This window comes from Podarcis muralis, chromosome 16, assembly GCF_964188315.1.
Source record: "Podarcis muralis chromosome 16, rPodMur119.hap1.1, whole genome shotgun sequence".
Taxonomy (NCBI): Eukaryota; Metazoa; Chordata; class Lepidosauria; order Squamata; family Lacertidae; genus Podarcis; species Podarcis muralis.
The window spans coordinates 23368849-23389436 of NC_135670.1; the positions used below are offsets into that span (position 1 = coordinate 23368849).

At 48.0% G+C, this 20588-nt stretch overlaps 1 protein-coding gene across 4 annotated transcripts in view; it reads right to left on the reverse strand.

Moving 5' to 3' along the window:
• NF2 (NF2, moesin-ezrin-radixin like (MERLIN) tumor suppressor) overlaps window positions 1-16384 on the reverse strand; it is a 103348-nt gene extending 86964 nt beyond the window's left edge. For 3 of the 4 annotated variants that reach the window (XM_028711254.2, XM_028711256.2, XM_028711255.2), the window contains exon 1: window positions 14954-16384. In XM_028711254.2, coding sequence (XP_028567087.1) covers window positions 14954-15067 — 114 coding nt within the window. In that variant the 5' untranslated portion in view covers window positions 15068-16384. The remainder of the gene's footprint in view (window positions 1-14953) is intronic. The other variant, XM_028711253.2, reaches the window with a different exon arrangement.
• Between the last annotated feature and the right edge of the window lie 4204 nt (window positions 16385-20588).

Genomic DNA, 20588 nt, shown 5'->3' on the forward strand with positions numbered 1-20588 from the left:
TCTCTTTTAAAGCCATCTTGGTCTGCCAGTAGTCATCGCCGCCGCCTGCGGCAGCACGTTCCATACTTTAACCATGCTCTGTATGAAGAAGTGCCCTCGGCCCCCACAACAGGTCAGCGCCAAGCGAGTGCGGCCCTCGTCAGAAAAAGGCCTTTCAAGGAAAAGACTGCAGGGTCCCCGAAAGAAAAATTCCCAACAGCAGCAGCCCCAGCTGCCAGGTTAACAAGGGGAGGTAGTCCAATAAAGCAAACCCACACGTTCACTTTGGGTTAGTAGGGAGCAGAGAAATTCACCCGGAGTAAGGGAAACTGGAGCAGTCAAAGAAGATGTGGTCTTTCAAATGGCTGCATATCAACAGTACAAAAAGAAAGCTTTGGCTTGTTTAAGAAAAGATGGTACACCAGTAGGAAATAAAGCGAGCGAGATCCTGGTGCTTTTCTACCTCTGGGAATCGATAAAATTGCAGGGAGAGACATATGGCTGCTCTTCTGAAGCATTAAGGCAGGGGGGCCTCCCTCCCACCTTGTCAGTATCTCTCAAGTCTTAGGATCACCGGCATAGCATTCAAAATTAATCCTCACACATGGCACAACAGCTCTGCTCCAGCTGCTCTCCCTTCTCCAGCTGTTATTGCACACTGCCCACTTGTGGCTACTGCTCCCCACTGCATCAAAAAGAGGTTTTAATCTCAATTCCTTTTGCCTTGCACCCCCCCCCCCCGCGCCAAAATTCTTTCCGGTACCACTGATGTGAATCCCCCCCCCCCCCCGTGCCTTATTTTCTGGTGGAAAATATTCCATTTCATACGTTCGGGGTGGAGAGGTTGTTCATTACCAACAATGAACAGATGCCAGCTGCAAGCACAGGATGAGTCGAGCTCGGCCATTTCAAAGTGTTTAGCTTCACTTAGTGATTACAAGAGAAATAAAACCGGACAAATTAAGACCGAGGGATGGGAATACCAGCCCTGTGAAGCAGCCACCGTGTGGGTCAGCACTGCCTACGACGCCAAGGGAGGGGAGAATGAATAATGGCTTGTGAACATGTTGGTTTGCTCAGTGGCGAAGGAAGGGAGGCGGGGGGGCGGTCCGTTCCAGGTGCCATCTCTTAGGGTGTGACAAGGCACCCTGCAGCGGGCTCGCCCCGCCACCATCGTGCCGCCACAGCCACGTGCGAAGGATCCGCCGCTCGTGGCTGCTGCAGCGGTGGCATCCCACCGCCGTCCGTACGGCGCTTAAGCGGCGCCATCAGCAAACAGCTGCGCAGCGCATGTGCGGCACCGCTACATACTGTACACGTGCATGCACAGTACGTAGCAGCGCATGTGCCACCAGGCGGTTTGCCCCACCCCCGGCACCCCACACTGGGTGCTGGTTAGCCTTACTTTGCCCCTGGGTTTGCTGGCATTTGGGGTCACCAATAGCCTTGAGCTCAAAAATATGAGAGTATCATAAGAGCCCTGGTGGGTGAGGCCAATGGCTCACCCTGCCTAGCATCCTGTTCTCACAGTGGCCAGCCAGATGCCTGTAGGAGAAAATGGTAAACAGGACCCGAGCACAAGAGCACCTTCTGTGTTCTCCAACAACGAACAGAATCATTGCTGCCTCTGACAGTGGAGCAGCCACAAACGAGCATCAGGAGAGAAATGCAGTTGAAGAGGAGAAATGCAACAGAAAGACAAGCAAACAGAATAACTGGATTTACAAATGGATGTTGCCAAGACAGAACGGTGAAATGAGAGCCCTGGCATGCACAATGCCACGTGGCAAAGCGACCCGTCCATTCACTGGAGTGGAAAGTGGCGGCGAAAGGAGGGGCTTGCAAGTGCAGGGCTCCTGCAGAAGCCTTGCCAAGGAAAAGAGGCTTTCATCCACAGTTGCAGGGTCTGCACCCTGTGGAATTGGTGTTTTCAAACTCCAGCCGCGCTTTAGACTACAAACGATGCGGAAGCCCTCCCTCCCGGAAGCGGCAGCCTGTCTGCAGACTGCAAATGATGTGGGGTGTTATGTAAGCCCGCACAAAGCTAACAGGGAAGTTCTTGGACCTTTTTCAGGCATCGCGTTTAGTGCATAGGACAGGGATGTGGGAGCAGGGACACACACACACACACAGAGAGAGAGAGAGAGAGAGAGAGAGAGAGAGAGAAAGAGAGAGAGATTTGGATGATTTCTAAGTGTGGTTTTAGATATTGATCGCTGACATTTTATAGCAATGAGCCTTCCGCCCTACTCTGCCCCGCAGCGGCAGTTTGGCCCCGCACACATAAACAGGCACTTTGATGGCTGCTGGTGCTATTAGGTTTTTATGCCTTGACTCACAAGTGCCGTAACACCAATTTAACGGCTGCTGGGAGAGCCATAGACTCCGAGACGGACCTGCGCATAGCAACTGGCTCAACAACCAATCTGCATTCGGCGTCTTTCCGCAATTAGCTTAACTAAGATCAAACTTTACTGGCACTCCTTTGCTCATTCCATATGGTAGGATTCCTTCGCTTGGATGCTAAAAACCAATTCGGAGAAGCTGAACTGTTCATTTGAAGTGTGTGGCTTTTCCCCAAAGTATCTTAGGAACTGTCATCTGCTAAGGGTGCTGGGAATTGTAGCTCTGCAATGGTAAACTACAGTTTATTAGGATTATTTGGAAGAAACTGTGTGTTGTGTGGCGTTTGAGCAGCCTCAGGTGTTTATTCTGATCACTTTTACGTCTACTTTCAAGCTGTGTACGCATTGTACCTTTAAAGCACACTCGAAGCGCATCATTTCCCCCAAAGAATTCTGGGCACTGTAGTTTGCTAAGGGCGGCTGGGAATTGTAGCTCTATGAATTCTAAAGCCTAGAATTCTTTGAGGGAAACCATGTGCATTAAAGCCACAGTGTGGACGTGACCCGAATCTTTTTGGGGCACCATTTGAGCACACAGTATAGGCAGTGATCATGTCAGTACCTGGAAACCCACAGCGAACACTCTAGCTGGACATTCACAGCAATCAAAATACAGCCCTTTTTACCATCCTGCCCTTAAGCCCTGTGTGGGGTTTTGTTTCAACCCATTCCTGTTCCTTGTGCTCCCTAAGTCAAAGCAGACTTGGCACCCTCTGATCAACATTTGGAAACCAGGAAGGGCCGTAGCTCAGTGGCAGAGCACTTGCTGTGGGTGCCGAAGGTTCCAGGTTCAACCCCTGTTATCTCCAGTAGATACCCCTGCCTGAAATCCTGGGGAGCCGCTGCCAGTCAGTGTAGACCATACGGAGCTACATGGACCAATGATCTGGCTCAGTATAAAGCAGCTTCCTATGTAACTCAGTTTAAACCCATAAGGACTAGAATCTTTATTTTATGGGAAGGGGGGTAGCAATCGTTCAAAATTTGGCAAACACCAAATGCACCTGGCTATCAACTACTTGTGATCAAGTGAAGATGCCCGGGCGCCAGGATGATGTCTCTACCATCTGGAGGTGCTTGCCTGGGGATCCTTGGATCTTGACTGTTTTCACACACCAGAAACACATCCTGTAGAATTCTGTTATATTTTATCTGCCCAATCCGACTGAATTTCAGGAACCGAAAAGTCACATTGAAAAATAAAAATTCCAAGCTGTGTGGCCCCAAAAAGGCAACGAGCCATTCTGTTTTGGCAACTCTAAGTCTGGTTTAAAGCCTAGCTTATATATCTGAGTTTCTAACACCGGTGGTAGTTCAGTGGCTTTGCATGCAGAACGTTCTAGGTTCAATTCCCGACGGCTTCTCCAGGTAAGGCTGGGAAAGACTTCTGCCCAGGGAGCTGCTGCCGGTCTACACGAATGGTCTGACTCAGTATAAAGCACCTTCGTGTACTCCTAACAATCCACTCCACTATTCTGGCTCACCGCGGCTGTGAGATTTAGCACACGCATCTGATGAAGGTCACCACCAACTGAAAGAAAAGCAAGGCTCCTCATCACAGCTCTTCCCCCGCCATCATCCGGAGTGGTGGCCAGAATGATATAATAAAGCTATATCCCCCAAATAAAAACTGCATTAGAGGCAGAGCCATAATTTATAAAAAGCAAGGGCTGCAATGGCCCGGCTCCCGTCTGGGGGTAATGGGGCTTGGCGGGGGGAGAGGCCCCCACACTCTCTCTCCCTCCGCCTCGAGACACCCCAAATTGAGCCAGCAGCTTGAGAATGAATGCTCTCTCCTAGGTGGTCCTGTCATATTCCATTAGCTTTATCTTAACATGGTTTGTTAGATATATTTGCAAGTCTTGCCGGAATACGTGGATAAACTCCGGTTATAAAGAGGGCTAAGTGCCGCAAGCCGGTTATTTTGCAGGGCTGGGATTTATGATCTCAACTAAGTGCAGAGCGCCTGCAATTCATCAGCATCTCCTGGTTGTCGTTTTTCTAAAAGTAAACAGGAGTAAGCACTTAAAACTCAGCAACCAGTCGACGATGGGAGAAGGGGGGCCTCTTCTTGTTCTCCAGCCAAGACGTCAAGAGTTTGGGGAAGGGGGAGCGGAAATCTATTAACAGGGTGTACATTATTTATTAACCTGCAACAGGAGTCATTTGCACCTGGCAGGCGGCCAAAGCGTCACTCCGATAATGCAATTTAATATGGGGACAGTGTCCTTGCTACAAGCGCTGCACCGCCACTCCTCAGGCAATTACGGCCCACTATGAAGTTATGGCAAACGTTAGGAGAGAGGAGCCCACTTGTGGATAGAGATGAAGTCAGGACGGCATGATGAGCCAAGGATGCAGAGTGGGATCCAGCATGGATGTGGCTCCAAATTATTTGGAAGAGCTCGGGGTCATGGGAAAACGTCAGAAGAGCCCTATTGGATTTGGCCAAAGGCCCTTCTGGGACTGAATCCTGTTCTCGCAGTGGCCAACAAGATGCCTATTGCAAGCCTACAAGCAGGACCTGAACGCAAAAGCACTCTCTCCATTTGCAATGCCAGCAACTGGTGTATAGAGGTGCACTAGTCGTACCTTGGATCCCAAACGCCTTGGTACTCGGAACTTCCTGCAGTCAATCGGAAGCCATGCCTTGGTTTCTGAACGTTTTGGAAGTCGAACGGACTTCCGGAACGGATTCCGTTCAACTTCCAAGGTACACTTTACCTCCACAGAAGGAGATATACTTCTGAGTCCCAGTTGTTGGAAACTATAGGACGGGGGGGGGGAGCACCCATGTGCTCAGATCCTGTTTACGGGTTTCAGACAGACATCTGGTCAGTATGAGAACAGGGTGCTGGACTAGATGGGCCACTGGCCTGATCCAGCAGGTTTTCTGATGCTCTTACGTTGTCATCATCCTGTGCCCAGCTGTGCCTGACCGTGGTATCTCTAGAATTACTCAATTTGCAATGAAAAGGGTTTAGAAAAGATACCGGAGCATTTTACAAGACATCTTCCAGGAGATTGGCATCCGAAGCAACAGATAAATAATGGGGTATGCCAAGTCCCCAATAATGGTATCACACATCAGCAGCAGGAGCTAGGTCAGCAGCCACAGAAGAAAACCCGTAATATTTCAGAGACACTGAGAGCTTGAAAATCAGGAGAGCTCCTCTCATTTCCCTCTTCAACAAACAGATGTCACAAAAAACCCACAACCCCTTAAAGAGCCACTTAACTATGCTGCAAGCAGACGCCGTAAAAAAAGCTATTTTTATTTACTTATGCTGCACGACAACTTGATAACGACTTTTTAATTAAAAGCTATTTCTGTGCAACCTCTAAGGAGACAGCAGACATAGCAAGGTACAGCTACAGAAGCGCACTTGACTGGCCCTCTCTGTCGGAGCAGAAGCAAGGCGCAGACAGACAGATTAAGGGCAGCACAGGAGAGGACCAGATCCTGGTAGCAGCAGCATGGAAAGGGAGGACATAATAAGGAAAGTGTCCAGGAGGAGAGAAGACAGCTATTTTTAACCCTGGGTATTTATCCAACATCACAACTTAAACGGGCAACATCAGAGCCTTGCCAGATCGCCAGCTGTTTTTCCAATGATGATTGAACTGGGTTAAAACATCCTGACAGCTTCTGACTTTTCAATAAACAAACAGACGGGAACTGTTGATATCTATAGCCTACTTATTCCTTTTTTAATTCAGACGGAAGAAATTTATTGTGACTGTAAAAGAGAGGAAAGTCTAATCCCTGGCTCTGATCCACACCAGAAACTGGGGTCTGTTCAACTGATAATTACCTTTTTCTCTCTTTTTCCTTAAGGCTAGATTTTCATCGTGAAGGCCGGCAATGTGGCTTACAATAGACAGAAAGCAAACATTTAAAACAGATACGGTTTTTTAAAGCAGTTAACTTCAAATTAAGGCCACCCAACAAAAATAAAATCCAGAAATCAAAGCGACACAAACCCCCGCAAAAGGTTGGTAAATCAGATTACTAAAGATTTCAATGGAGCTTCACTGTTAAGATGTTTCATGGGAGTGAAAGGAGAGGCTGTTATAGGAAAAAAAATTGGTGGCCTCAAGCATAGATTACTGCAATGTGCTCGACCTGGGGCTGCCCTCGGGACTGATCCACACTGCAGCTAGACTCCCCCTCCTGTTTTTTAACATTATTGTTATTATTTTAATGCATTGCACTCTCTTCACCCAAGGTCCCAGGGTGGGATACAAAAAATTAAAATACGAAACAGTTTAAAACAAGTGACAGAAATAGAGGGGGCCCTAAGAAATATACTTCTCAAATGTCAAAGGCCAGGATAAAAAGTTGCCTCTTCTGTATTTTCAGTTAACCGTATCGTGAAGTTACAGGCAACCAATGCAGCTTCTTCAAACAGGGCATATGTGAAATATAAATGGAACTCTACTACTGGCAAGTGACCCTTCCAAGTTTGCCCTGAACAGAGTAAAACCCTCCCACCCCTTAAAAAAAGAAGACAATCTATGCCACGGGTAGACAAACTAAGGCCTGGGGGCCGGATCCGGCCCAATGGCCTTCTAAATCCAGCCCGCGGACGGTCTGGGAATCAGCGTGTTTTTACATGAGTAGAATGTGTCCTTTTATTTAAAATGCATCTCTGGGTTATTTGTGGGGCACAGGAATTTGTTCATTTTTTTTCTCTTCAAAATATAGTCTGCGCCCCCCCCCCCCAGGGTCTGAGGGACAGTGGACCGGCCCCCTGCTGAAAAAGTTTGCTGACCCCTGATTATGCATTGGAAGCAGATTGTAAGCCCAGCACACACACAAACACACCTGCCTCCCCCGCCCCCATCCGTTGTGCAAACATACGCGCACACACACACGCACACACACACTACCCAGTTGCAGCTGGAGGCACCGTCATTGCCGACACAGGTCTAAAATGAGATATGCTCCTAGATTCACTTGTACAACTGAGGATTCTCAATTTCATGTTAACCTCCGTGTGGGGCTGCCCTTGGAAAATTCTGGGAAACTTCCATGCGTTGCCAGCCATGATGCAGCCAGAATGCGGATAGGAGCCCGGGTGATCTGATTTTATAGTGCTGCTGGCTCTACGTGATTTGCGTGAGCTGCCAACTAGTTTCAAGGCTCAATCCAAGGTGCTCTTCTCCACCTTTAAAGCCACGAATGGCTTGAGACCTTTTCCCACCTGCTCTGAGCATCATTCGGGACCCTGCTCCAAATACCTCACAGCCTTGGGAGGCAAGGCTGATTTTCTTTGACACCAATCCCAGGGAACACCTTGAAGAAAAAGGACCTCGCGGGTCAAATCAGGACATCTGCTGGGCCCACAGGCCAGAGGGGTTACCTACCGCATGTTCTCCTCAAGCATACAGCCCTTAGTGGCACCAGCTTTACAGTGGTACCTCGGGTTAAGAACTTAATTCGTTCTGGAGGTCCGTTCTTAACCTGGAACTGTTCTTAAGCTGATGTGCCACTTTAGCTAATGGGGCCTCCTGCTGCCGCCGCTGCCATGCCGCCGCCGCACAATTTCTGTTCTCATCCTGAAGCAAAGTTCTTAACCTGAGGTACTATTTCTGGGTTAGTGGAGTCTGTAACCTGAAGCATCTGTAACCCGAGGTACCACTGTATTATGAAGGCGGTCTGTCTGTGTCGCAGCGGACTTATAGAATTGTAGAGTTGGAAGGGACTGGGAGGGTCATTTAGTCTGTGTGACGGGGGTTATTGGTTTGGTTTGTTTTTGTTTTTATTACGTACTTTTATTACGTTTTATTCCATATTTTTATGCTGCAAACCGCCCTGAGATCTTCCGATGAAGGGTGGTATAGAAATTTAATAAATAACAATAATTATTATAATAATAACCCCCTGCAATGCAGGAATCACAGTTAAGGAATCACTTATGCTCTCCCTGCCCCGCCCCCAAATCCTTCAACCATTGTTGAACAGACAATACAGAAGTAGGGGATGCAGGTGGTGCTGTGGTCTAAACCACTGAGCCTCTTGGGCTTGCCAATCAGAAGGTCGGCGGTTCGAATCCCCACGGCGGAGTGAGATACCGTTGCTCTGTCTCAGCTCCTGCCAACCTAGCAGTTCGAAAGCATGCCAGTGCAAGTAGATAAATAGGTACCACTGTGGTGGGAAGGTAAACAGCAGTTCCGTGTGCTCTGGTTTCCATCATGATGTTCCGTTGAGCCAGAAGCGGTTTAGTCATCCTGGCCACATGACCTGGAAGGCTGTCTGTGGACAAACACCGGCTCCCTTGGCCTGAAAGCAAGATGAGTGCCGCAACCCCATAGTCGCCTTTGACTGGACTTAACCATCCAGGGGTCCTTTACCTTTTTTTAACCTTAATACAGAAGTTACCTGTCCTCACTACCTTCTACAATATAAGCCTAGAGATGTGAAGATGATCACTGTGAACTTTTGGGGCTTGCACTGGAAAGGCCTTTTGCAATCCCTCATTTGGTCAGCTCTCTCTCTCCCGGTCCTAAACACAGAACACTCTCAAGGCACATTGAGACTGTTACTATTGTGCAGGTAGGATTTAATCACCTGCCAGCCAATTCACGTTGGGCAAATTCAAGTGAATTTGTGGAGCTTTTGCGCAACTAGCCTGCTTCCCCAGAAGAACGGAATCCTGTGCAATAAGAAAAGCGACAATAGAAATGCACTTTGAAGTCAGTGCACTTGTTTGACACGACGTCACCTCCTGCAAACAGCGTTCAGCAAACAAGATATCGGGAAGTGAATAAACTCGCTCTCACACAAACACACCCTTTTATTCCTCTTCCGGGCTGATTTCAATGGAAGTCGCTTGAAACCTAGAAACCACCCGAAGACAAATGCCTTTGGTTAACTGCTATGCTAAATCATCCATAGGAACACAGGAAGCTCCCTTATACTGAGTCAGGCCATTGGGTCCACCTAATGCAGCGTTCTCTACAAAAATTGACAGTGGCACTGCAGGGCTTCAGGCAGGAGACATTCCTAACTCTACCTGGAGTCGGCAGGGACCTTCTGCATGCAAAGCAGGTGCTCCACCCCTGAGCTACAGCCCTTCTCCAAAGTGTCCCAGAACCACAGGGAATGTGTAGGTTAGGAACACAGGATGCTGGTTGGTTGAGTTTTTTTAAGTGACAGAAAAAAGAAAGAAAAGTGGGGGGGGGGGGACTAAGATGTATATAATAAATTCACACACAGAGAGAGATGCAATATAATATACTCTTGCCTTTACTAAAGGTGTCATGGGTTTTGAAGTCGCTCGAACTCAGGACGAAAGGGAGAAACGCGCTAAGAGGAAGGCACACATGGCAAACCCTCACCATGATCAACTCCTGTCCGGAAACCTATGTCCCCACTGTGGAAGGGTGTGCAGATCCAGAATTGGCCTCCAAAGTCACTTATGGACTCATTTTTAAAACCATGTTTATGGAAGACAATCTTACCTGGCTATGAAGAAGAAGATAAGATACTCCTATACATTCTCATATAAACTGATATAGTGTTATTATCCTAATACTTATGCAACTGTTAATAGCCTACTACATTCTGTATAAACTAATTCCAAATGTTATCATGCTTATCCAAACAACGTTTGTGCCTGTAAGCAGTCCGTTCATAGGTTGCGAGTGATGTCATATTGTCAATCCATTGATTAAAGGGTATCGTATCTTTATTCTTCCAGTTCATCAAATAACAAACTCAGGATGCTGAGGAATGCAGGATGGTGCCATACTGTGAGTCAAGCCATTGGTCCATCTAGCTCAGTAATGTCAACCCTGAATGGCAGCGACTATGCAGGATTTTAGGCAGGGAGTCTTTCCCAGCCCCACCTGGGGCTGAACCTGGGACCTTCTGCATGCAACTGAGCTACAAGCCTTCCTCGTAGAACGAGTATAAATACATTTCTGATGAACAGCGATTGATTGTTAAGAAAGCTAACCAATTTCAGACCTAAACACTGGAATTAGGTAGCTAAGAAAGCTCACCAATTTCTGCATTTCAGCTTCCGAAGTAGTAATAAGCTGTAAAGGTAATCTCTGATGTATTTGCCAGCTCAAAACTGTCCCCTATTGGGGTTTCTTGTAGAGCTTTCCAGCTCGCTTTTAACTCAAGGCTTGCAAAAGCACTCTCTGTCAAGAGTGTTAAGGTCAGGAAATCAGCTGGGACCAGCGTTGGCACTTCCACAGGGTAAGAATTCAGAATGGAAAAATCACAGGAAGAGAAGAAATTCTTCAAAACACCATTACACAAATCCAAACTGAGCACCCTCACCCGCGTACAGAACTTGTCACTTCGTGGCAAACATGATACCACTGAGCTGGAAGAGACTTAGAAGGACAGCTAAATGGATGTGGATCTTTGAGGGTGGGGGGACCTCTGTCCTGGGGAAAGCCTGAAATTATTTGCTTTTAAAAGGCAATAAACAGGAGGCAGAACTCTGACAGCTCAAATGATTGTGCCTTCCAGATTTATTCAGCCTTCTGTTCCTTTCCATCAGTTAACCCCTTTGGGGTCAAGGGATTATTCCCTTTGGGGCAACCCTTCCAAGGACCACATGTCACTGGTGGGTGGAGCCAGAGGCAAAGTGGGTGGAGCAACAAATGCAAATTCCAGCTTTGTGCAACAGCCGAGTTTCTACACACACTTGCACACTCCTCCATCCAGGCAAACAAGAAACACAATCAGAGCTCAAGGTCATCTCAGCTAGGGGAAAAAACACTCAAGGAAGCTGTGTAGAAGGGTCTAGGAGGGGTATAGCCTCAGAGGGGTATAGCTTAGGCAGAGTTCCCAGGGCCAGAAAGAGAACTGAAGGGCCACATTCAGCCCCCACCCCTGAGATCCCCCATCTCTGCTTTATTTATACTGCAGAAAATAATGGCATTCTCTTTCATCTTTCCATATAAAATAGCCATAATGGATATAATTATAACAACTATATTATTTCCTTGAGTTTTAAGCCTGCTGTTCACCAGGACTGCCACAGAAGGGGTTGAGATGTGATTCCATTTTCAAAGCGAGCTTTTGGGTAGAGTACTTTGGTTGGGAAAGCACACAGATTTCTTAAAAGTGTGGTATTAGGTGGTGTACTTTACAAGGCTGCTTATATCCTGTCTTGTATTTATCATGTTATGTTTTGGGCTCTTGTTTTGGCGAGAAAAGCAGTGTACTTTTTATGTTAGTAAGAAAGTCTAAAATTATCCCACGGACAAGGGAAGATACTTCTATGATTCAAGCTGCGTTCCTGGACATAGGTGGGAATTCGGTACCACTAAATTCAAAGGGGGCTTACTTCCTTGTAGGCCTGCATAAGATCGTATGGTCAGGGTCACTGTCATCTTGACTAAAAAACCTTCAAAAGAACACAAGATCCCTCTCCCCTCCAGTTTCCAGCAACTGGTATTCAGAAGCATTACTGCCTCTGACCGCAGAGGCAGAGCATAGTCATCACAGCCTTTACTTCCAAAAACTCATCGAATCCTCTTTTAAAGCCATCCAAGTGGGTGGCTGTCACTGCCACCTGTGGGAGCAAGTTCCATAGTTTCAACTCTGCGCTGCGTGAACAAGTCCTTTCTTTTATCTGAATCTTCCAACATTCAGGTTCATTGAATGTCTGTGAATTATAGTGTTACGTAAGAGGGAGAAACACTGTTCTCTATCCATTCTCTCCGTGCCCTGGATCATTTTGTGAAATTCTGTCTTGTCACCTTATTGCTAATGCTGCTGCTGCTGCCACTACCTCGTCCTGCTTGGGAACGAAGCTCCCCTGCTGGCTGTTCCTTTCCACAAGATGTGGTATAAGCAGCAACAGCACCTCCACGCAGCAGCCAGCCCAAGTGGCTCTGACCTTCAATGTACTGCTGCATACAGGCCCCTGTGTGTCAAAAAAAGCTACCTCAAATTGTGCCTACATTGCTCTGGGCCAGCATCAAAGAAGAAGCTTGAAGTCTCCCCAGAGTGCTTCTGAAATGAAGAGCCTGGTAACAAACTCCCTCTGTTGGTCTGCAATCTGCAGACAAAAGCTGCTCCGGTAGGGAGCTGCTGGAGTGGAATTCAGAAGCAAGATCTTGACACTGGTATTTGGCCTCCCAAGACCCTACGAATCTCCAGTGTGCAGCAGAAAGAAATTCAGGAAGAGCACCTGCCTTGCATGCAGAAGGCCCCAGGTTCAATTCCCAGCATCTCCATTTATGGCTGAGAGAGATTCTGGGGAGCAGCTGCCAGTCAGTGCGGACAATACTGAGCTAGATGGAACAATAGTCTGTCTTGGTATATGACAACTTCCAATGACAGGAGAATCAGGGGTAGAGCATCTGCTTTGCTTGCAGAAGATTCCTGATTCAATCCCTGGCATCTCCAGGCAGAGCTGGGAGAGATCCCTGGCTGAAACCCTGGAGAGCCACTGCTAGTCAGTGCAGATAAAACTGCATTAGATGGATCAATGGTCTGACTCTGAATAAAGCAGCTTTCTATGGTCGCTTTACAGCTTCTGTTACACCACCAATCTTGTTATTCCTATTCATCACCAACGGATGCAATTCAGGAGTGGGTCACGCCCACACCGATTGGACCTTGTACTCCTCTGATTAGATTCCGTATTCATTTGTGTGCTACACAGTGCAGAAGTGTGTCTGGCATCTTTATTATACAGTTTTTGGTGAATGCTGAAGACGCGTTGCTTCATCTTGGCTTTTGGCACTTGGGGTGTACATATTTAAGACCCTGTTAGTTCTATTTTAATCACCTTCCTTCTGGCGACTGTAAGTTGTTCTAAGCCATTTCTAACACTGGCTTTTATGTTGTTGTCACCCACCCTAGGACCTTAGGGAGAAGGGTGGGTGATAAATTATAACAACCACAGTAATAATTGACATACCTACTAACACCATCAACCCCCAAGATCATGATCAATCCTGCAAAGACGAAGACAGAAGGATGGAGAAAGCGCTTGGCCCTTGAATGTCCATAAATCAAAACCCACCAGGAAAAAAAAATCTAAAATGTCATCTAGTCCAACTCCCCCACAGAGGCAGGCACTCTGCTGGCTGTTCAGCCTCTGGTTAAACACATCAAATGAAGGAGAAACCACTATCTTTTAAAGCAGTCTCTTCCATTGTCAAACAGCTCATACCATCAGGAAAATTGTGCATAAATATACTTGGGAGCACTCTTTATTCTCCTAATTATTCCAGGGAGAAATGTTCCACTTCTAATTGAGCCATTAACCTTCTGGTTTTCTGCTGAAAATCATCAATGGCCAATTTGCAGACCTTCATTCTTATACCCTGAACCATCTTTAACCTATTTCACTTCTTCCAAATACTGTACGTGCTTGAAGCCTAAGAAAGAGGTGGGATCAGGAGTGGGGAAGGTGCAGGTAGAGAACAGGTAACCACACTGCTAGCTCTCTCTCCTGAAAAATCACCCATTCCAGAATAGCTTTTCCTTTTTTAAAAAATGAGAGGGTCATCAGGGTTCCGTTATGCACATTTTCATCAATGGAGTATTGGGGCAACTCCCGTACGAGAACGGTTGACAGCGTTTGGAGCTTTTCAGTTTACAGAAAAGGTGAGTTAAAGGGGGAAGGGGAACAAGGCAGAGGTATATAAAATTATGCATGAAGAAAGTGGCTAGAGGAAAGTTTTTTCTCCCTCTCTCCAGCACTAGCACTCAGGGATATCCAGGGAAGCTGAATGTTGGAAGATTCAGGACAGACAAAAGAAATTATTCTTCACACAGCACATAGATAAACTATGGCATTCTCTTCTACAGGAGACAGATGTTACCACCAGCTTGGATTGCTATGGCAGAGGATGAGACAGGGCAGATGCAAGCCCCATGCTTAATCTCAGTTGCTGCTGGGAATCACAAGTTGCTGTTTCACTTGGCTCCTGCTTGCAAGTGGTGGTTGGCCACTGCAAGAAGAGGACGCCACACTAGATGGCCCTTTGCCCTGATCAAGCAGGGCTCTTAAAACAGGATCACAGAACAGTAGAGTCAGAAGGGAACCCAAGCGTAATCTAGTCCAACCCCCGGAAACACAGGAATCACAGCGAAATAATCCTTGGCAGAGTCTTTTAGACAAGATTCCAACGGCACAGAGTTGACCACCTCCCAAGGGAGTCCATTCCACTGTCAAACAGCTCTCACCGTCAGGAAGTTCTTACTAATGTTCAGCCAGAATCTCCTTTCTTGTGATTTGAATCCATTGGTTCGGTTCCTACCCTCTGGAGCAGAACTCCATCTTCAGATATTTGAAGATGACTATCATATCATCTCTCAGTCTTCTCTTCTCCAGGCTAAACAGACCCAGCTCCCTCAACCATTCCTCATAAACCTTGGTTTCCAGGCCCTTGATTGTCTTGGTCCCCCTCCTCTGCACACGTTCCGGCTTTTCAACATCCTTCTTAAACTTACGGTCCAAGATAAAACTAATAAAGCATTTTGGGAGGTGCACAAGGCACCACGGATGCAGAACACCCCCCTAAGCAACATTCTAACCACAAGTACCCTGAACTTCAACAAAACACACAGCCTCCTCCGTTACCTCGCAGTTGAACTCCATCTCAGCATCCATGGTGATAATCCGCACTGTGAAGGTCTTGGGCTGCTTTCTCTTCAGTGAGCTGAAACTCATGCGCGATGCAATGGCACCAGCCATGACGAAAGCCCTGGGGAGCCACCCCAGCTCCCAAAGGGTGCAATCGTTCCCTCCTAACTTCAGGGAAACGTTCCCAACAATGAGGGGACTGCTTGAGGGGGAGACGGACCCCTCTACTCACTGTGCAGATGCAAACACTGAGGGGTCAAATGAGAGAAACCTCAGAGAACAACTTCACCCTTCCTGGCTTTTCTGGGGTGTTGTGGGGCGGGAGGAAAAAGCTAAGGGGTCAGCAGGACATCTAACAAGTCTCTAGGACTTGTCTGTGCCCCTCGGTGCTTATCTCCTCTGTCAAAGGAAAGTGTGTAGGGGTGTTAAAGGATAAATGGAAATAAGGACACCTCTCCTTTCAAAATGGCAGGGGAAGAGGAAATGTAAATAAATCTTTGGGGGAGAAACCACCAAAGCACCTGCTGGGCCGCTCTTGCTATGAACCAACAGCTGTGTTCAGCCTTCAAAAATGGGGAGATGTCCCTAGCGGCCAGAAGAGGTGATTTGGGGATAGTGGATGGGCAAAAGCTGAGCCTTGGCTGGGCTTAGTAAGGTTTTGCAAGTAAGGTTTTGCACTGTTGCAAAAGCGGGCAGGTAAGGTTTTGCAATGTTCTTTTGAGAGAGAAGAGTCTGTAAAGACACGAGTTTCCTCAAACTCCAACCAGGGGTGGGCGGGAGGATGGAGTTTTCTGTCTCAAGGCATCCTTTTGAAGAAGAAATGTGAGTGGTTTCGGTGGGGAGTTTTTAAGGGGATCCCAACTCCACAAAGCAGATGTCGCTGCGGGCAATTTGGAGGGAGGGCAGAGGGCCCCTTGGGGGAAACGCTGCCGGAAAGTCAAGAAGAAGGATAATGGCAATGATAATACACAACCCCAGAAACTCAGTATAAAGGAGATGGGTAGAATTTGGGGGCATGAAAGGGGTGAAGTAAAATTGGGGGGGGGGGCTTCTAAGTGAGAAATGGTGGGAGAGTTGCAAGGGGGGGGTTGACCCAAAAATTCAATATGGGAACGGGGGTGGGGGGACAACTTAGAATTCCTACTGTGAAACGGGGAGGGGTATTTAGGGGGCCTACTTGGGGGCTGGGGGAGGGGGCGCCAAGGGCTGGGGGAGGGTCTCCCGCCCAGAAATGGGGGGAGGATGCTCCTACGAGGGCAGTTTTGGGGCGGGGAGGGGCGGCCTCCTTCTTTCGGACCCACCAAAGTGTCCGGGGGGGTGTAGAATCTCTCTGGGGCGCTTCTCTTACTCCCCACCCCCCTCCCTGACTGGGAAACTGCCCCTCACCTCAGCCATCACAGCCTAACCTGCCACTCCTCGCCACTCTCTTCCCATTGGCTGAGAGGTCCTCCCCGGAGGCGGGACGTCGGGCCTCTCCCACCTCCCCTACCCACCCCTGACGTCTAGGGATCTGTGAGGGAATGCGAGAGCTATACTTCCGGTTTCAATGCGAACGGCAGCCATTTGCGGGGGGAGGAAACGAGGAGCGGGGATAAAGCGGCAGGAACCGCTTTGTACCCCCCCCCCTCACCCCGAATTTATGTAACTCTTTCATAGGTGGCCATGTACTGCGGTTCCCCACGCAATGATTTCTTAGCATGTTTGCCGCTTTCCCACCCACCTCAGCACTTTCGGTAGGGGACCGGAAGTTTCTGTATAGCTTCGTTAGGCTTGTGCCCACCTTTAAGCACCTATGTTAGGAAGTGGGTGGGGGCTCTACGTCTTCCGCTCTCATGGATTGGTCGAGCGGCGCTGCCGCTCAGCCCGACATACACCCTCTTCCCCACCTACCCGCTCCCCGCTTTAGACCATAGAAGCTCCGAAGAGAGAGTGACCGACTCCCGCCTCGGCTTTGTGCTTGGAAAGGCGGACAGGCAGGAAAAGAGGCGGGACCGGCAATGGGGTGGCCTTGGGCGCCCCCTAGCGAAAGACAGAAAGAAATGGAGAAAGTAGAATTCTGAGCGGAAAAGTTTTTATCCTCTCAGAACATCTAGAACTGGTGGACAGGGCCAGATTTAGATGAAGAGAGGCTCTAGGCTACTCCACTTGTGAGGAACCTCCCCAGACTCCACCCTCACGACTAGAAGAAAATGGAAGCGTGTTATAAACAAAATTGAGTGACGCCAAGGATGTTGACGGGTATTTAAAATTCTGCCAATCGGAAGGTCGGCGGTTCGAATCCCCACGACGGGGTGAGCTCCCGTTGCTCGGTCCCTGCTCCTGCCAACCTAGCAGTTCGAAAGCACGTCAAAGTGCAAGTAGATAAATAGGTACCGCTCTGGCGGGAAGGTAAACGGCGTTTCCGTGCGCTGCTCTGGTTCGCCAGAAGCGGCTTAGTCATACTGGCCACATGACCCGGAAGCTGTATGCCGGCTCCCTCGGCCAATAAAGCGAGATGAGCGCCGCAACCCCAGAGTCAGCCATGACTGGACCTAATGGTCAGGGGTTCCTTTAGGTTGATAGCTATCACTTCATCTCAAGTGGTCCTGAGTTCCATAGTTTTAACTACACAATATGTGGAGAATTACTTTCTTTTGCCTGTCCCAAATATTAATCTGAATGTTGCCAGAAGCGATTCACACTGCAGTACAGTGGTACCTGTGGTTAAGAACTTAATTTGTTCTGGAGGTCTGTTCTTAACCTGAAACTGTTCTTAACCTGAGGTACTACTTTAGCTAATGGAGCCTCCCGCTGCTGCTGCGCAGTTTCTGTTCTCATCCTGAAGCAAAGTTCTTAACCCAAGGTACTATTTCTGGGTTAGTAGAGTCTGTAACCTGAAGCATCTGTAACCCGAGTTACCACTGTATTCTTTACATTCAGGGAGCGCCAAAGCAATGACTTGTGGTGTACAAACAGAGCCTCTGTCAGTATCATCACACCTCAATGGTGTGATCTGGCTCCCTTGTTTGAGCTGTCACAAATCGGTCCTATGATACCTGGACTGGGGAAATGTTTACACCTGTGGCACATCCTATGTGGCATCAGTGTGGTGGCCTTGACTGTAGGCTGCTTGAACTTGAAAGCGCCTCTGAGCATGTACAGAGGGCCATATGTTATTTAGCAAACCAAGCCACCAGTGCTTCAGGAGTTTGGAGGAGTCCAGCTAAGGGCATCTGGTTTTCAATAAATTTTTACAATTTAACCAAGTGGGCTCAGTGTGGCTGAAACAGGACTAATTATGGTAGTATCATGGGCCGGAGGTTCCTCCCTCTTGACTTAACCATTTCTTACCTCCAAGCTTATTAACGTCAGGCACCCAAACATGGGGAATTTTGCATGAGTGTCAGAGGGTTGAACCTGTGAGGTTCTTTTCAGGCGATTCGCAATCAGTTCTCCATGGCTGGTGCAAGGCGATTGATCCAATTATTTCAATGACTTGCCTATAGCTCCTCCATCGATCACCTGCAATGGGAACGCTTTATTGAAACCCAGCCAGCGTGCTGTTCCAAAGAGATCTGTTTCCCTTAAAGCACATGCTAAGCCTCCCAAGTGGATGCTGTATCTTCCCGATTGTCACTATGGGTCATTTACAGAGTCAAAGGTATTAAAGGCTTTCATAATTCACTTCCCCAAGCTGGCCAGCACAGCGTTGAAGGTGCAGACCGAAGCCTTGTCTGTGAGCCATTTGTAACATCCTAATCTGTGATTAACTTCCCGGCAGAGAGATGCCGTCATGTGCCATATACGCCATAAGCCCGGCTCTTAAATTATACACAGTAATGTTGCCCCAGGTTAAATCCGGGAGCCAGTGTGGTGTAGTGTCAGACTAAGACCTGAGAGACCAGGGTTCGAATCCCCTCTGGGCCATGAAACTCACTGGGGTAACCTGGGGCCATTTGCTGCTTCTCTCAGCCCAACCTACCTTGCATGACTGTGGTAGGGATTATTATTATTATTATTATTATTATTATTATTATTATTATTTATACCCCACCCTCCCCAGCCAAGACCGGGCTCAGAGCAGCTAACAACCAATAATAAAAATAAGTTGATTAAAATACAATTTAAAAAACAAGATTAAATACAACATTAAAACATTAGGATGCAGCCTCTTCACAGGAGGAGAAAGGAAAAAGAAAGAGGGGCAGGGAATCAAACTGATTCTAGGCCAAAGGCCAGGTGGAACAACTCTGTCTTACAGGCCCTGCGGAAAGAAATCAGATCCCACAGGGCCCTGGTCTCATGAGGCAGAGCGTTCCACCAGGTCGGAGCCAGTGTTGAGAAGGCCCTGGCTCTGGTTGAGGCTAATCTGACTTCCTTAGGGCCCAGGACCTCTAGGGTGTTGCTGTTTATGGACCTTAAGGTCCTCCGTGGGGCATACCAAGAGAGGCGGTCCCGTAGGTCCGCATCAATCACCTTGAACCAGCCATGGAGAACTGATTGCGATGGCCATGTACGTCACCCTGAGCTCCTTGGAGAAAGAGGTAAGATACAAATGAAATGAAATCAATCAGTTCTCAGCATCTCCAAGCAGGGCTGGGAATATCCCTGCCTGTAACCCTGGAGAGCTGCTGCCAGTCTGTGTAGGTAATACTGAGCTAGATGGACCAATAGGTCTGACTCAGTGGAAGGCCACTCCCTGTGTTTTTAATGTAGTTAAACATTTGCTGCTCAATTACTTAGAGGCACCTTTTAAAATCAATTCATCTTATCCATTAAGTGATGTAGCCCTGCTATGATGCCCCATACCAAAGAATGCTGAAGGCTTTTAAAACAAATTAAAGAAAATTGTTCCTTTTTTATTTATTCACTTGCTTATGTTTCCAGACTTCGTCTTCTCCGCTGGATCTCAAGTCTCTGTGCCTGGCTCTCATCCAAATACAATATATTAAGCGTTATTACCGAGCAAGCTCTGTCTGGACCGAAACAATTCGATTTTTGCAGAGAGAGAAAATGGCTTTGGACTTTGTGCATGAGAACCAGAAGCACGTATGGGTCTCAGGACATCAACATTTGATTGTGGAGAGCTTTAATATGGAGGTGCAGAGCCTTTTTTCAGCTGGGGGCTGCATTCTATTGTGGACAAACTTCTGGGGGCCACATGCTAATGGTGGGCGGGGCCAGGAGCAACAGTGGGCGGAACAATCAAGGTTGACTTTGCCTTTGGTACAGTGGGCTAGTTTCTACACACACACACATGCATGCACACACAACACTCTCTATCCTTCATCCAGGCAAGCCGGAGGCACAATCAGAGTTCAAGGACACCGTCCAATGAAGCAGAAATATCCAAGCAGGGTGCAGGAGGGGACGTGGCCTGGGGAGAGTCCCAGGGCCAGACAGAGAGGCTTGGCGGGTCATGTGCACCTGGATCTGATGGTCCCCACCTCTGGATTTTGGTACAAAGCAGGATCAGTGAGGGGTGTGGCCTGAGGGGCGTTCAAAGGGCCAAATAAAGAGGGCTAGAGGGCCGCATTTAATCCCTGCATCTTAGGTCCAGATCCTCAAAGTGCCCCTATTTTCCAGGGACAGTCCTGGATTTACAGAATCTGTCTGAATTGATCCCAGAATGACCCTCTTTTCCTTAGGATGT